General features: G+C 41.1%; 1 protein-coding gene across 1 annotated transcript; it reads left to right on the top strand.

The window, feature by feature from the left end:
• The first annotated feature begins 2,722 nt into the window (after positions 1-2,722).
• LOC138008604 (dehydrogenase/reductase SDR family member 7-like) lies at positions 2,723-15,259 on the top strand. Its single transcript, XM_068855931.1, has 7 exons — positions 2,723-3,111; positions 5,144-5,268; positions 6,264-6,456; positions 7,619-7,665; positions 9,429-9,548; positions 12,132-12,310; positions 14,059-15,259. The coding sequence occupies exons 1-7, from the start codon at positions 2,841-2,843 to the stop codon at positions 14,111-14,113; spliced, it is 990 nt and encodes a 329-aa protein (XP_068712032.1). The 5' UTR covers positions 2,723-2,840; the 3' UTR covers positions 14,114-15,259.
• Positions 15,260-16,802: the final 1,543 nt, after the last annotated feature.

Below are 16,802 nucleotides of genomic sequence, written 5' to 3'. Positions count from 1 at the left end.
CAGCATATATTTGTTCGACTTTCTACCATCGAAGTAGAGTTCTTATTCTCTGAAGAAGCCGTTTTGTTGTCCCTCCTGTAAAAAGCTCCTTGAGGAGCGACAGAGGATAGCGGTAACCTGGAAAATGAAATCCGCAGAACTGGCGGTAGTGCATCGCGAAGACTTTCTTTCAATGAGATTTCCTCTTTCCAGCAACAACAGTCAAAGACTTTCCATATCCCGTTGGAAGGTTCACAAAGACATCGTCACCGCTAACTAAACAATACAGCGCTTGACAAGAATACGAGGACGAGAATCTGTCGCGTTCGCCGACATGTTTACATGTTCGAGCGTAAAATTAAATATCAGAGGTCCTAATTATGCTAAAGATCCCAACGCCCCAATCAGAATTCGTTGACCAGAATCCGGACAAATCTACGTCATCAATGTGGAATTTTTGGCTCCGAATCGCAGACGCCCCTCTCGCTGATCAGCCCAATACAATACAATACATACTTAATTGACCGCTCCCCATGCGATAGCGATGAGAGGCGGCTGTATTCGCAGGCTATTTTTGAAGTGCGCATGCTCAGAACTGTAAACTCGTACTCGTAGTTGTCCTCGTCCTGCGATCCGAAGGTCCCTAATTAATGTTACGTTGGTATTTTTTCCCTTTTCGGCGATAATTTATCTCAGTACCACCATACAACGGAAGTTTCGTTGTCTTGGACATACGTTCTTTCAAGCGAAGCATCCAACTTCCGGTTTCCGTTTATAACATCTGGGACGACAATGTTCTGATATCTCAAGATCAACGGCTAGGAGTGCCGCTCAGCTGTACGCCATCTTCATAACCACCAGAATAAAGCCCTATCGAACAAAGTTGGATTCAACGCTCCAACTTTGCTCGATCCCACATTGTTGGACCGTTTGGCCACTCATGTTGGAAGATGTTCATCCGACATTTTTGTTCGATCAAGTGTTGGATGGAGTTTGCCTTTGATCAAACATCACGCCCAACGATTTTGCTCGACGCAACAATGTTGCAATGTTTTGTCCTGAATCGAGTCACGTTCGCGCTGCTAGCCAATCACGAATCGCTATGTTAATTTCAAGTCTAGGCTTCTAGCATCATTTGCAACAAAGATGGTGGACTGGGACCAAGGGGACGCCGCCGATGTTGATGAACAGCCAGAATTGAGAAACCTCCAGGTGATCTGGTGACGTAATTCGGAGGACTGGGGAGAAAAATTTTAACGCTGTATCCCACAACCGCGCGCGGCCTTGAATGTTATTTCCGAATTCAACATGGCAGAGGTGAGGTTAGATCTTGAATGTTCATTTAGTAACAGGAAATGTGGGAGACACGGAATGATCTGTTGAGTTTTGGCGATGGAAATACTGCAGGAAATTTGGAAACAAAACCTAAGGCCGCGCGCGGTTGTGGGATACGGCGTTAACATTTTTCTTCCCAGTCCTCCAAATTACGTCACCAGATCACCTGGGCTTGATCAGCGAGTATGAAGCAAGGCTTTGCCTGTGGGACACTTTCAGCCCCCTTAATCATGATCGCTCTGTTTGGAGATGTCTGGTTCAAAAGCGTTTAAATTTTCTGATCTGTGCTCATTCTCATCATCTCCTAAACGCAGACGTATTTAGCAGTGAACATAGACGTTCTCTTAAAGATTCTTTGGTTTTTCCTCTCTTGAATCATATCCGTAATTTCTGTCCTCAAACACCTCCAGTAGCATAAACGCTATGAGCGGATTTCGTTTCTCAAATTCAGCGCCAACTTGAACTTGAATCAGTTTCGTCAAGCAATGTTGGATAGTGTTTTGCTATTAACCTCAACATTTACGTCCAACAATGTTGCATGTGGGATCCAACCTCGTTCGATAGTTTGGCCAGGGCTTAACAGTTTCGTCCATTCGAAAGTGTTTTCTCCTGAGACACTCAAATTTTTACTTGTTTAACTTTCCATTGTAGAATGTGCCGGCATATGCCAAAGTCTGTATTGGGGTGCAGTTAATTAAGGAATGGAATTCTTTACATGAGAACCTCATAGACTTCGGCTTTCTACTTGACTTTACTGATTTTATTGATTTTACTCATTCAGGTATTGAGATTCGGCCGCCTGCAAGATTTACTAATAGGGACCTTCAGATCTACGACGGCGACGTAGACGAAAGCATCGCCTCAAAATATAACTTTACTATGGTATAAATAATTGTCTTTTCGTGATTATTTCATCTCATTCGCGTCGTACAATGTGCGTGAAGTATCCTTAAAATAAATAGGTACGAGCAGTTTCGGACTGAAAAATGCTCACGTTGTCGTTGTCGTCAAAACCTAAAATTTGATGATTTTACGTCGTCGTTTGAAGAGTACCGCAAAAATATGAGCTAAAATCCGTGCCGCACGTGCAGCACGATTATTTATGCTGTTTTAACCAATAATATCATCGTTTTATGGCGCTGTCGTGGACATCATCGTCGTAGATCTTAAGGTCCCTAATGACGAAGATAACGAACGGATGATGGTGAAATTCGAAAATTTCCTGAAGAATTTCTCTAGGCCGAGGAATCTCTTTTCTGGCGACCGAAGTGACGCTCAATGTGAGCTGGTCACCGCAAAGCAATCATCGTTTAGACAGGCCTATAGTTTTCCATCTTCAATCCCTTTTTCCTAGCGACGCAGAAATGGGAAAACAATTTGCTCTCCCGTGTCCTTGTTTGTTATTTTCGAGTGTAGTCGAAAGTGTCAGCCGTTTCTTTGTCACATATTCAGAAACGACCCACGTGTATCTCTGAAACACTCTCTCAATCCAACTTAAAAATTGGATTTTTGAATTCTTTTTAGCAATGGGTCGCACGCTCTTAATTCTAGCAGTAGTCTTGCCTTTATTGTGTTTTTTCCTTGCAATTTACCAGGATGCCGATTTTCTGTTGATGTTTTACGAAATGTTTGGCAAAAATGCCACTGTTGCATTGAAAGGGAAAGTGGTTTGGATAACGGGTGCTTCAAGCGGAATCGGAGAATATTTGGCTTACGAACTGGCGAAATGTGGCAGTAAGTTGGTTCTTTCAGCAAGGAGGAAAGAAGAATTGGAGAGAGTTAAGCAAAAATGCGTCGGTAAGAATCTTTGAATCACGGACATGGATATCACGTGTATAAACTTGCATTAGCTTAAGGGTGCGATCGATTGACCGTATTCAGGAATAGGAATACTTGAAATAGAAGTTAGAAATCCTTCGCTTTTACGGAGATTCACATTACAATTGTCAAACACCTGCTAAAATGATATTTTAAACATATATTTATTATCTTTGTTGCTTCAAAACGCCGTTTTAAATCATCACTCCGCGTATTCTTATTCCGGAATAGGGTCAATCGAACGCACCCTAAGTTTCGTCAGAGACTCATTCTCTGCCACTCTTGGTGCCAGAGAATACGATTTGAAAGCGGAATACTGTGCTAGGTAGCCAAAATGGCGAAAAAATTCCTTTAGCACCCTGGACTGTGATGAAATGCTAAAAAAGAAATAGCGAAATCCACACGTTCAAGCAATCAAAAAAGCCTATGATTCCGACCTTTGAGAATGCAAACTCTGTGTTCTCTGTGAACTAGAATTATTACTAGCATTTTGAACTCCATTGATATTGCACTGATCTCTTTTAAAACTTTTCTTCATGTCCGTGTTGGCTTCGAAATCTAATCGATCGTATCTCTCAGCGCCGTAACGAGGTAGAAAACGAAAAGTAAATGAGGCTTACCTTGAAGTTGAAGTTTGAGTTGAACGGTAATGAGTTAGAGAAGCCCAACCATCCGCGTATTTTTGCTGGCATTATGACAACGGGCTCATTTAGTTTGCTGACACTGGGCACGTGCTCTTTCTGTCTCTCAGCATTCTGTAAATCGGGTGACTTTTACCTTTGTTCAACAAAGCGAAAGCCAACGTTCCACCCAGAATCGAATAGTGGGTTATGGAGATGTAGGCCACGTTGACTATGAGCTGCTGTGAGAACCAGTAAAGGGTGATGAAGAACCTCTAGACTACCTCTCTAGACACCCAATACCTGGAACAAGAATTGAAAACACTGGAAAGACAGTTAGACGGAAAGTCAACTCGGAACCCTTACGGACGAAAAGATGCAGACATTAGCGAACAGAATCACAAAGGGAGACCCACAGAAATACAAGCGTAATAAAGATGTGGAGCGATCCATTCAGGAAAACCACGAATTGTCTGTTCCAGAGGGACTAAACTTCCGAGAAAAACGCATAGTGCTTCAGAAGAAAGTAGTAAGGCTAGGACATTGCATCGGATAATTGAGTAAAACCAAGACCAAATCGCTCGTGAAAGGAAAATGCTGCTTCCCTCAGTGATGAACAGCGTTGTTGACAAATCAGTTGACGTTGTTGAATACGTTCGCACGACTCTTTTAGCATTCGGGAGCTTTAAGCCTGGTTTTCACTAGCGACGCAAGCACAAACGAAAGCATACGACCCGCTTATTTCACCGTGAAAACGGGGTTGACGCAAGCATAAGCACAACGATCAATTTTGTTCGCTTGAGTTCGCTTGCGTCGTGTGAAAACGAAACGCAGCATAAGCACAAGGAAATTTGTTGCGTCGTTCTAGTGCTCGTTCCAGATTCATTGCGTCATTTTCTCCCCTAAATTAAGTGTGAAGCATATCGGTTTCATTCTTGAGGGACTGCCACAGCATTGTCATGTTAAAAAGCTTGGAATAGTCGCGAAGTGATTACAATAACGCGAATTTATATTTTGAGATGATGTACTCGTTGCCGTTCCCGTCGTAGTTGCTAAAGCCCCCTATTGTTGGGGTCACAAACGCGCATTACATGTGGTATCCATGGAGATAGCAAGGCATTAAAATGTTAAAAAAACAAGATGGCAGCCAAATTTTCTAAGTTTACAAAGTCTTATGGGTCGTATTCTTCCCATAATACACTGCGCGTAAATTATCCAACTTTTGCAAGAGCTTCCAATGGCTCATCTAGGGGGCGCATGTAAATTATAAATACAAATGATGTTACATGGCCCTAACAAAGAGACTAACAAAGATTTATTAGATTTAATAAAAAATAGCAATAATAGCAATGGTTTCACTTAAGAATTATTTCTATATATTTTTTTTACAGACATTTCCAGTGCTCTTTATCCATCATTTAAAAAAGATCAAGATATCCTTGTCCTTCCTCTGGACTTGTTGCATTTTGACACACATGAAAATCTCACTAATGATGTTATCAGGCATTTTGGAAAGGTAAATTGGGTGAACAAAAGCAATTATCAAGGTAATACAGTACTTAATTATCCAGCAAAGTTTTAAAAAATAAAAAGCGTGGAATATGATCCACGATTCAAATCTAGGTCCTGCTTCATGGCATGTCTACGTTTATAGAATCTTGAGGAGATTGAAGAGCAATCATGCTATTAGAAAGGGGGAGCTGTAGGGACATGATGCGTGGTAGAGTGTCTGACCTCTTTTCCCGCAATATTATCATGGTGAATGACTGATATGTCATTTGAATTTTAGTTGGTACCAGCTCGTCAAATTTGTTGACAATGCCACTCTTTGTGTTCCCATAAGAGAGGGCCCCGGTCCTAGGCTCGATTACCAGCCGCTGTTTCGGGAAATGAGCCAGCGCTCACTCCGGAAATCTCGGCGCCGTCTCTTCTCGGGGAGGATACCCGAACTCGAGTGAGCGGCGGAAATCGAGCCTACCCCGGTCCCAGACCCGTCCTCTTACGAGAATATCATAAACCGCATTGTCAGAAAATAATAGAATTTCAGCAACAAAAAGAAAGAAAATAAAACCTGGTAATGGTTTTTCAGGAAAGTCTACGACACCTATTCCCAATGAAATACCTAAAATAGGGCGTGAGGAGGAGCTCAAACTCCCGTCTGTAGTTTTAAATGGATGCACTTTGAGTAAAGCTTCCATATTACATTAAGGGTTTTCAAGTTCTATGGGTACTCTCTGAATTAGCTCACTACATTGCAGAAGAGTTTGATCATGCCACTAATTTAAGCTATGCTATTTAATGCTAAATATCTGATTAAAAAAAGTGACCTTCATCACCAATGGAAATTCCAGGTGATAGTTGAACTCGAGCTAGCTGCTAAGGATCTTCATGTCTCGAGTATCTTTCTTATGCTACGCTTAAATCCAAGGTATGTTTAATGAATTATTTCATGATAAAACACTAATTTTTCAACTAAAGTTGGCATAGATTTTATCCTTATTTCCATTGTAGGTTGATATTTTGGTCAATAATGGAGCCCGAGGACAAGGCTCCTGGATAAAGGAAACGCCTCTTGAAGTAGACAGAGCTCTCTTGGATATAAACCTTGTTGGAACGATCTCTTTGACAAAGGCAGTTCTCCCACACATGATACAGCGACAGGAAGGAGACATCGTTGTTCTGAGCAGTGGTTCGGGAAAGTATGGTAATTGAGTGTACTGAGTCTTGTCAGTAAACGTGGACTCATATATAAACATACCATTTCCAGGAGTTAAACCTTACTATTTTGAAGTTAGTCAACAGCCAGATCTCTCCACATAGGATGCTCAACCAGGGTGCTATTCCTCTATCCAAGGTGTTCTGAAGTTTTGAAATCACACAAAGATGACTTGAAAAATAATAATTTTATTTATTTATTTATTTATTTATTTTGTGGACAGTCATTTATCAGTATGCTGACAGCTAAAAGGAACTGATACCACTGCATACCTCTTACTAACCAAGTCGAGGTTAGTCTCCTACGCAGCCGTTCTTTGTGTGGTCACGCAACGCTCCTCCTTGTGTGGAGAACACCTTGGATAGAGGAATAGCACCCTGGCTAAGCATCCTATGTGGAGAGATCCGGCTGTTGACTAACTTCAAAATAGTGAGGTTTAACTTCTGGAAATGGTATGTTTATATATGCTCCTCCTTGTTTGGGGAGGAGCGTTGCGTGACCACACAAATAACGGCTGAGTAGGTCCGTACTCTAAAATTACCGACCGAGTTTTTTCCCGTTGATTTTTTGCGCTTGGGCCAAAGATCAACGGGAAAAATTAAGATCACATTTTGACGTCATCTGTGATCTATTACTGAACAGACGCACGGCAACACGGAATCTATTTGTTAAGTGGTAATCAGCCACGCGGGAAAGGAAACTAGTTGAAGTCAAGCTAAAGGTTTTAAAAACTCCCAAAAAGATTGCCGTGTCAAAATCCGAAAAACGAAATCTGTTTCAAGAAACAACATGTAAAATTGGTTAGATAACATTTTATCGAAGTTTCAAATTTAGCGGGCCATACAGAGGGCCGGGTTGTACTGCAGAATACGGCCCGCTAATTTAGCCATACACGGCGTGCGTACTATCTGAGGGATAAAGTAAATTTTAATATCTGACAAAGACACAAACCAAATGGCACTGGAATGTTTTCTCAAACAAAGAAGAAGCAAGCGGTAAAAAGACACCACAATGCCAGTATCGTTTTTTTAAACCACAAACGTATAAATCATGTTGGCGCTAAATGCTTTGAAAATGTTGACTGTGTTAAGCTGAATAGATAGAAGGGAAAAAAAATAACTTTTCAAATATTTAAAATTTACTTTTACAGGTGGCCCTTTGACAGCCATGTACTCAGCCAGCAAATTTGCATTGCATGTGAGTGGAAGAATTACAGAGAAAAGTATAGTTTTCACAATAGACCATTTTTCGAATTCTCACGGCTGGACTGGATCTAGCATGAAATGGAGGCTAATACGGGCAAATCTTTTCAAATGTAAATTAATTTGCCTGCATTAGCCTCGGTTTTATGCTAGATCCAGTCCAGATGTGAGAATTCGAAAATGATCTATTGCAATGATATTGTCTGGGAAATGAATGTCATGATTGAGTTGAGGGTAAAACGATTAAAAAATGTTTAAAAATGTTTTTTAAAAGTAGAATATCATAATACAGCAATGTATGTTTCATGAGTAGCTGGAGAGGTATTGTGCTTTGTATACCATATGGCCAGGGTCGGCATGTACAAAACACAGGTCACAGGTCACAAGTTATAGGTCATTGGTTTACCAACACAGAAAGAATCCTAAACATTCATAAAGCTAACCTTAGACCCAATTAGGCCTAAACAGTTTTTTAGGCCTATAATGTTAGCATTAGTAAATGGTTAGGGTTGCTTCTGTATTGGTAAGGCCATCCCCTTTTTTTTTCTCCGTTTAGCGTCCTGCGACCGACCCATCGACGTTTTTAAGCCATTTTTATGTCGCATAGGAGTTTCGGTGGTTGATCCTTTTTCTTACGTTGTCTTAATTTTGCAACAACATCCACCAACTTTTCCGCCATATTGATTTTGGGTTCACGTCTTGTTGTTTTCCTGCCTCCACAGCTATGATGCTGGGGTACCAGGCCTCCGATTCGGAGAGTGCTTATGGTTTTTTTTTTTGCAATCCGACCGACCGACCCAATATCACTGAGGAAACGCATTCGACGGTAAACGAAAAAAAAAAGGGGCCTAAAACAATGACCTGCGACTTGTGACCTAAGACCTATGACCTGTGTTTTGTACCTGCCTGGCCAGAGTGCAAAGAGGGTCAAATTGAGTTGGAGAAAACAAGAAGCTATAAAATCCAGTGCAGCCCAAGGAAAGGAGGACAAGAAGATCTTTTCATTATACCCGGCGTAACTAATCGAACTCAATCGAACGCCAATCGTTCGATTGATTTTGATTGCGTTCGGTAATCGAACATAATCGAACCCACCAAAAAATTTGCCAATCGAACTTATCGAACGTTCGATTACCGAACTTTTTGTTCAATCGAACGCAATCGAATTTCAAACGAAAAACGGGTGTATTTTTAAGCCAATGACGTCATAGACCTAGCGTGGCAGCCTCAGAGAATTTCGGTCTTAGTTTAAAATGGAGCGTTACTCTGAAATTGTTAAAGCATTAGTTGCCCTTTTTATTATGACCTTTTACATGTTGTATAATCAGTTGCATATGTAAAGGTCAAGGAATTTATACTATGGTCAGTGTTATTGTTTTTCTCTATGCAAAACATCAGGCTGCTCATATGACTTCTTAGCAACATCAGTTACTACTGGCCTTTGATCCACAAATACAGTGTTTTCACTCACGTGACGAGCAGCCATATTGGATCCCTGAAACAAAAGAAAGTATTTGCATAAAAATAGAGTTCCAATCCCGGAGGATTAGTTTGGTACACCATCATGGCCGCCATTTCTTTATTTTGGAACACCAACATGGCCGCCGTGATGTCACATGGAAACGCTCTACAAGCAACAACTACTCAACAACTAAAGATGCAGCCAGAGAATAGGCCACCTTTAGCCTCTTGTCTTCATTTGATTATAAGTATATACTGTGTGTGAAAGAAAATTGAAATAGCTATTCATTCCACTAGGGCTTCTTCGATTCTGCTCGGATGGAACTGGGAGAGTACAACATCGGTGTCCAGATCATCTGTCCTGGTCCAGTCAAATCAAACATCTTTGATAATTCTTTTACTAACGACATCAATGTGGTAAGAAAATATGGTTGTGTTTTTTTAATGAAATTGGTTGTTATTGAGGTTTCCAGGATTTTACAGTTACTTACTTCAATTTGCCGGCGTCAACTTTGAATCATATAACCATATGAAGCTCACCAGCGGGACACTTTGTGGAGCTCTCAGAGAATTGTGACACTTAGTCCAAGGGCCTGGTTAAATGTCCTACCTGATCCCTAGATCTTGTAGCTCAATGGTCAGAGTATCTGACCTGAGTTTAAAGGTGGTAGGCTTCATTCCCGTCTAGGGCTCTTACTTCCATTTTGTTGTTCCTTCACCTATTGCCAAGTAACTGACATATTTCCAAGTCGTTGTTGGTCAGATATTAAAGATGGCGAATGTCTGGCAGAATATTAACTGTTGTTAGTATAAATACACAGGTGATTATACAAAATCGCGCGCTCTCATTGGCTCGCTATCTCGGATTATCAGCCGATAATCACCTCGACGGACAAAATGGCTGCCAGTAGTTTTGCCACTGTAAGTGAAGATGATTTCGCGTTGAAATGTTTTTTTTTTCTTTTTTGAAATAATCACCTGTGTACTTATACTTCGTCTCGGTGAATATTCACCGATAATCACTTAGCCTTCGGCGAATAAATGTTAAATAATAGAATAAAGTGCATTTATTTTCATTTCAAACTATGGGCCAATGAGGAACCGATTGACTTTGGCTCAATCTGATTTTCAGACGGTCCCGGGTCGAGGTCGCTCTTGTCACGAGTGCGTCAAGAGTGACCTGCTTGGACCATCTGAGAATCTGCAGGCTACACAACTGGCAGCATTATCACATTCTTCAATATTAACATTATCATCATTCTGACAACCAGTCTTGCATTCTTTTGGTTTTATCAACGGAGTTGATAATGTAAATTGGCCACCGTACAGAGATTCTAAAAGCTGACGTTTCGAGCGTTAGCCCTTCGTCAGAGCGAATCGAGGGATTATGGGTTACGTGTAGTTTTTATAGTAGAGTAGGAGCTACGCTATTGGTGGTAACATGGCAACGTGAAAAATAGAAATATATTAGTTAAATGAAAAGCGTTCGTTAATACCGTGAGGATTAAGGGTGCCGATTTGAAAGATGAATTTTTGTTCCAGATTCTTGCGGCTTTCCGTCGTACCTAGATGTAGGGAAAGGCCGCAGACAGCCATGTGTTTTTTGGAGTGGTTAGGCAGATTAAAATGGCGAGCGACTGGCTTGGATGCATCCTTGTCATTCTTCTCAACATCGAGGTGTTCGCGGAATCGGTCACCTAGTCGTCTACCTGTCTCACCAATGTATAATTTATTGCATAACGTGCAGGTTATGCAATAAATGACATTTGCGGAGGTACATGTGAAACGATCGGTGATCTTAACAGATCGCTTAGGTCCCGATACCTTGCTAGTGTTAACAATGAAAAGACAAGTTTTGCATCGTGAGCGCGCGCATTTGAAAGTGCCGGGTTGCTCGTTAGTTTTGAGCGCGCTTCTAACTAAAAAGTTGCCTACGTTTTTGTCGCGTTTGAATGAAATAAGTGGAGGTTGCGAAAAGATTCTACCAGTCTCGGGATCATTTTGGAGTAATTTAAAATTACTAAGAATGATGCTTTTGACTGCGTGATTATGAGGATGGAAAGTGAGGGTGAATGGAATTCTGTCATTCTTATCTTTTTGTGACGTTTGTAGTGATGACTGTCGATCAAATTGTTGGCCGCGATGATGGCCCGCTTTGACCACAGAGGCAGGATAGCCACGTTTTTCGAAGAACTGGCACATCTCCTCTGATTTGCTGGAAAAATCGGAGTCATCACTACATAGACGTCGAAGTCTAAGAAATTGAGAATAAGGGATGGAGTTCTTGACATGTGATGGATGTGACGATGAATACAACAAATAACTGTGTGAATCAGTAGGTTTGTAGTGCACACTAGTACATAGCACGTTGCCTCTAATAGAAACGTTGATATCTAGAAAAGCCAATGAAGTTTCCGAAATTTCCCAGGTATATTTAAGAGCCGGATGAAAAGAGTTGACGGAGGTTATAAATTGATCGAGTTCTTCTCTGCTGGATGAAATAGCGCCGATGCAGTCGTCGATGTAACGGCCGTAGAGTTCAGGTTTGGGGCCGTTGTACTGACTAAAAAATTGGTGTTCAACATATCCTACAAAAAGATTGGCATAGCTAGGTCCCATTCTTGTGCCCATCGCTACACCATTAATTTGTTTGTAATAGTTGCCGGCGAATGAAAAACAATTAAGCGTTAAAACTAGTTCGGCAAGGCGGAGGAGCGTTTCCGAGCTAGGTTCTTTGACAGTGCGTTGATCGAAAAAGTGTTTAAGTGCTTGAAGACCTTCGCTATTAGGAATGACTGTGTATAGAGATGTAATGTCCATGGTGAAAATAAGTTTGTCTTGGCCGGAGAAATTGAAATCGCGGAAAATTTGTAGTGCGTGTGTACTGCGTGCGTGCGTGTGATAAAACCAAATTTTTGTATACTACTTCCCCACCGACGCAGCACCACAGTTTCTTTAGAAACTACCCCTTCATTCATTTGCATTCTTTTGTTCTTTCAGGCCTTAAAAGACACGCCAATCTGGAAAGTTTCAAAAGTAATAAAAAAAATGTCCACTGGGCGCTGTGCAAAGTTGATGGTGGTGAGCATGGCAAATAACTTGGATGAAGTGTGGATAGCAGAATACCCAGTTCTGTTGGTTTACTATATGAACCAATATCTTCCAAACCTGACCAGATGGTATGTTTTGATCTATAGAAATGGGCCGAAATTACTAAAGGGTGAAATGCCTTATAATTAAAAGATATTTACCTAGACTGGTTATGTTTGTTTGGTAAAAAACGTCTTAAAAGAAACAAATCCCATTAGAGCTACACTGGGCCCAGGGGTTTCTTTGTGAAAATAATATCATTATATATTTAGGCAAGCCCAAAAGCTGAGCTCTATAATTCTTACTTATTAAAACCCCTTTTACACACAAACATTGGCACGCGGCACTCCATAATCGTTGCACGGTATCAATATTTGAAGTGCCGAGCACATCTCCAGAGATGCCTTCTATTCTATACCCTATAATTTCTTGTATAGGTGCCTATTATCCCTTGTAATTGTTCTGTTTTCACACGAAAATTTTACCATGCGGTGCCGCGCCCAAAAAATATAGCTTTCTCGTGCTCATGCTTTCTCTTTCTTCCGCTGCTCGTCACTTACTTTATTTATTTATACACGGTAAGACCTTCAGTATATACATAGTTAATAACTATGGTATATATTACAATAAAAAGTTCCATTACAACTACAATGAACACTGTTTTACAAGATTGCCGTGTGGGAGCCCGACCGGCACCTACTATATAGTTGGTCAATTTCCCTTTTAAAGTATTCTAGGGAGTCTGATTTTCGCAAGCTGATGGGCAAACTATTCCATAACAGTGCTCCGCTATAACAAAAAGCACGCTTGCCATAATTTGTGCGCGGCAAAGGCAACTCAATATCATGTCGTCTCTTTATTCATCTACATCTACATCTACATGTTCCAGCACTCGGCAAAGTCCCTTTTTGACTTGTGGCTGTTTCTGCTTAGGTGGCCTCATACACCACAAGCCTTTTTAGAGACATCACCGCCAAGCCGGCCACTTCTGCTGGAGACAACAGGACAGCCACAACACCGGGGACTTTATCCCCTAATCTTCTCGAATAGTGTTTGGGTTCTTTAACGTCCCACAGGGAACTTATGAACATAGAAGACATTTGTGAGACGGGGCCTACTGTTAATAGTCCTTATCCGAGGAGACTTCAAAGTCTAACCATTTGCAGATCAAATTACAAAGGCAGCACTTTCTCCTCAGTTATTTTAAGATCCTGAGTGTTGATCCGGCCGGGGTTCGAACCCGCGACCTCCCGCATGACAGCCCGATGCTCAACCAACTGAGCCACAGGTGCGCGGTATTCGGGCTCGTTCTCGCTCTTTTGTCTCCGCCGTTGTTTGTCACTGATAGAGGGACTTTCGTATGACCTTGAGTGCTCATGAAGAGTGTTAAGAGTCCATATCATAAAATGCTTATTGACTGAGTTTTAAGTCGGGCCGGACGGGAAAAATTTGGCCCTCGGTCATGTCAATAATTAAAAGTACACTGATTCTGATCCATGATGCCCAGCTCGCACATCAGCTAAATTTGGATCACTGAATCTCGGATAACTCAAATTTCCATAAGGACAGAACAGACGCTCAGAGAAGGAAAGGATCATATTTCAAGGTTTCTTGTACTACAAGCGGGATGTGACTCACCTGCAATCCCTCATTTGCACAATCGAACGCGAACCGAAATGATTTTAGCTATTGCATGGCAAAACGTAGACGATTCATGAATAAAATCGCAAACATGTTTTCGACGGTGTGAAAACATGTTTGAGAAAAAAAAGAATATTTGTGTGAATGCAGTACTTTAAATGGAAATTAAATCTTCCTTTCAATCTCTCTTTCCTAGGTTATTCAAGAAATATTCAATGCCCACTGTAAATGCAATGCTGAACTTGGAGTGACATCGGAATAGAGGACTCTTGAACTATTATTCTTGCATCCTAATTTAGGCCACGTCCACACGTAAACGGATATTTTTTAATCCGCACCTTTTTCTCTGCGGATTCAAAATTGTTCACGTCCCCTCGTATCCGGATTCGTTCTAGTATCCAGGACTCCCATGTGATTATTGTCAACGGAGAATGAGCTATCAGGCGTTCGAGTTGGCAGCCATGTTGAATATTTACGCCGTAAAGACTGGATCTGACTTTGTAACGTCATCGGATTATTCGTCCGTCCACACGATTCCAAATTCTTTGCGTACTCCGAGAGTGGATTCAAAAAGTTGCGCATTCGCAAGGCGGATACGTGTGAACGAAAGGCGAATCCTCAAAGAAAGAAGTTGCAGATTCAAAAGTATCCGGATAAATGTGGACGGGGCCTTAGTCGCACTTCAATCCGACATTAGCCGGTTTCACATTCAGGAAAACGCGAGTTAAAGGCCCAGCTTCCAAGAGTCCCCTTCGACCTAGTGGTAGGGCATCCCAGCTACTCGCCTGAAAGATCAGAATATGCTAAAATTTGGGGGGGGGGGGGGGAACGTAGCCTTAAAATATACAGCAATGTATAGCCGTTCTTTTCCAAATTGAAACTTCATTGTCTCAGAAAAACTTATGGTTGCCCTCAATTTTCTTTTTGGATCCCGAGAGCACTTGCGGAGTTCTGCTTTCTCCACGTGGTTTTAAACCGCGCAAAAATATCCCAGTGTTAGAAATCACCACCCATAGGAAAGCTGGGTATCTCGAGACGCGCGGAACGTATGCGCAATAACAATAGTAGGCACCGTCCTGGTTGCACACTACAATTAGAGGCGTTGTGGTTATCAGGTCCAATCTGATTCATAATATATTTGGCGGGACCCGTATTCTAAATTTACATAATACAGTAAACTGATGGGCCAAGCTTAGCTTCTCAAAATCAAGGGTTTTGAACTTTTCCTCTTAAATCGTGATACTTTTTGTCAAGTGCCATGGGGTCATAAAACGTTTTTTCGTTTATGTTAAGCTTTCTATCATTTTGTCTTGTCGGATTGATTTCGTAGCATGTGAACCAGACGGCGTTATTGAAGAGCAGCAATCGTTACAATAAACTGTACTCTGATCCACAATCCATATCCTCCGTCAAGTAATCATTTACTGTTTGTTATCTTTAGCTTATTACAGTCGTTCTTGTGGAAAGATTCGTAAAAGCGCTTGTAGGAATTGCATTCTTGTTTCGTTTTTAAGTTCTGATTGCAGCCTTTTAATAAATTAGTCAAAATATCCCAAGATATACATGTATTAGAATGGAACAATTTGATTACATAAATAAAATTTATAGAGGGTGATAGCACCGAGTTGGCTATAGGCATCTCATATCCAACAAGCGCGAGTGAAATAATTGCAGACAGGCAGAGATCTGACACGTTTCAAGTTAGTCAGTCGCTTCTTTAATAAAGATAACGTGCGTTCAACACGAAAAATAACGACAGAAGGAAGAAAATAGCGGAAAAGACAACCACAGAAATACAAGCGAAACCAGAGCGACCACTACACCTTGCAGCGTATAGTTTCAGACGAGAGTCTGGCCCTTGCAAAAACACAAAAGCTATTAAAAGCTAAGAGGGGATTGTCTAACCCGGTTTTAGACACCTCAGATAGCTCTTAGGCTATTACACGCGGCCCAGTGGATTGGGCGCTAGGTTTACACAGGAGCTTATCAAAGGGAGCCTCCATCTCAAATACTTGGCCAAGGAGTCAACCATTTCCCGGGTAGATTTAACAAATTAATGCCAGTTTTTCATGCGTCTGTCCTGTTATTGATCATGAATTTCGTCATAACATTGTCAAAGTAGCTGTGGATCCACGAGGCGATAGCCGAGTTGATCCGCAGACTACTTTGACAATGTTATGACGAAATTCATTGTCAATAACAGGACAGACCCATGAAAAACTGGCATCAATTGTTTTTTACAATAACAAAAAGGCAGAGGGATTAAAAGTAAGTCAAAACACGAGAAGAACGCGGGACAAAAATGCGAGAAACTTTAATCTGACGCGAGCAATATCGCGCCATTATCGCATAAATTATAAATTTATGTGTCTGTCCGCTTAGTGACAATAAAAATTAGCCAATAAGTGCGCGAAAATTTTTTGCCTCCCTTGGGAAATTCAGCACACCCACCGTTGTAAATATAAAAGCCAATCAAAACAAAGCTATCCCAGCGTCAAGGAAATTATGTTACTTTTCGAGGGAAAAACCTGTTCCTAAAAATAAATTTACTTGGGTTAACAATTCTCACCATTCTAACCAGAGCGTTTCCCTTCTTGCGTTTTTAATCATAATTGAGAAGGCAGGAGACTGCATTTTCCGCCCTAAATTTCCCAGATTTTCAAAGTGGGAACAAAGCCCTCAACAACCAAGCAAGCAACGCAACGCAAACATCAATTCAAAATCGTGCATGAAATTGTAGCAATTTCAACAACGATTGCATGTTCAATTAAAGATATAGCTATGCATTACCTTTTTTAAGACCATTCACATTATGCGATTTGGAGCATTGGGAAAATGACTGCCATTTAAATATCATTTGAACATTCTTACTTTAGGAACTAAGGCGTGAACTATTTCTTTCCCATCTTGTTCTTCCTTGAGTCACGTCGTATATCGGCT

Source organism: Montipora foliosa, chromosome 6 (assembly GCF_036669935.1).
Source record: "Montipora foliosa isolate CH-2021 chromosome 6, ASM3666993v2, whole genome shotgun sequence".
Taxonomy (NCBI): Eukaryota; Metazoa; Cnidaria; class Anthozoa; order Scleractinia; family Acroporidae; genus Montipora; species Montipora foliosa.
The sequence above is the reverse complement of the archived record's forward strand: the minus strand, read 5'-3'. Positions and strand labels throughout refer to the sequence as shown.

Coding starts and splice junctions, on each gene's coding strand:
- LOC138008604 (XM_068855931.1), top strand. CDS start 2,841: ATGGGTCGCACGCTCTTAATTCTAGCAGTAGTCTTGCCTTTATTGTGT. Junction 5,269..6,263: donor TTATCAGGCATTTTGGAAAG/GTAAATTGGGTG, acceptor TTTCCATTGTAG/GTTGATATTTTGGTCAATAA. Junction 12,311..14,058: donor CTTCCAAACCTGACCAGATG/GTATGTTTTGAT, acceptor TCTCTTTCCTAG/GTTATTCAAGAAATATTCAA.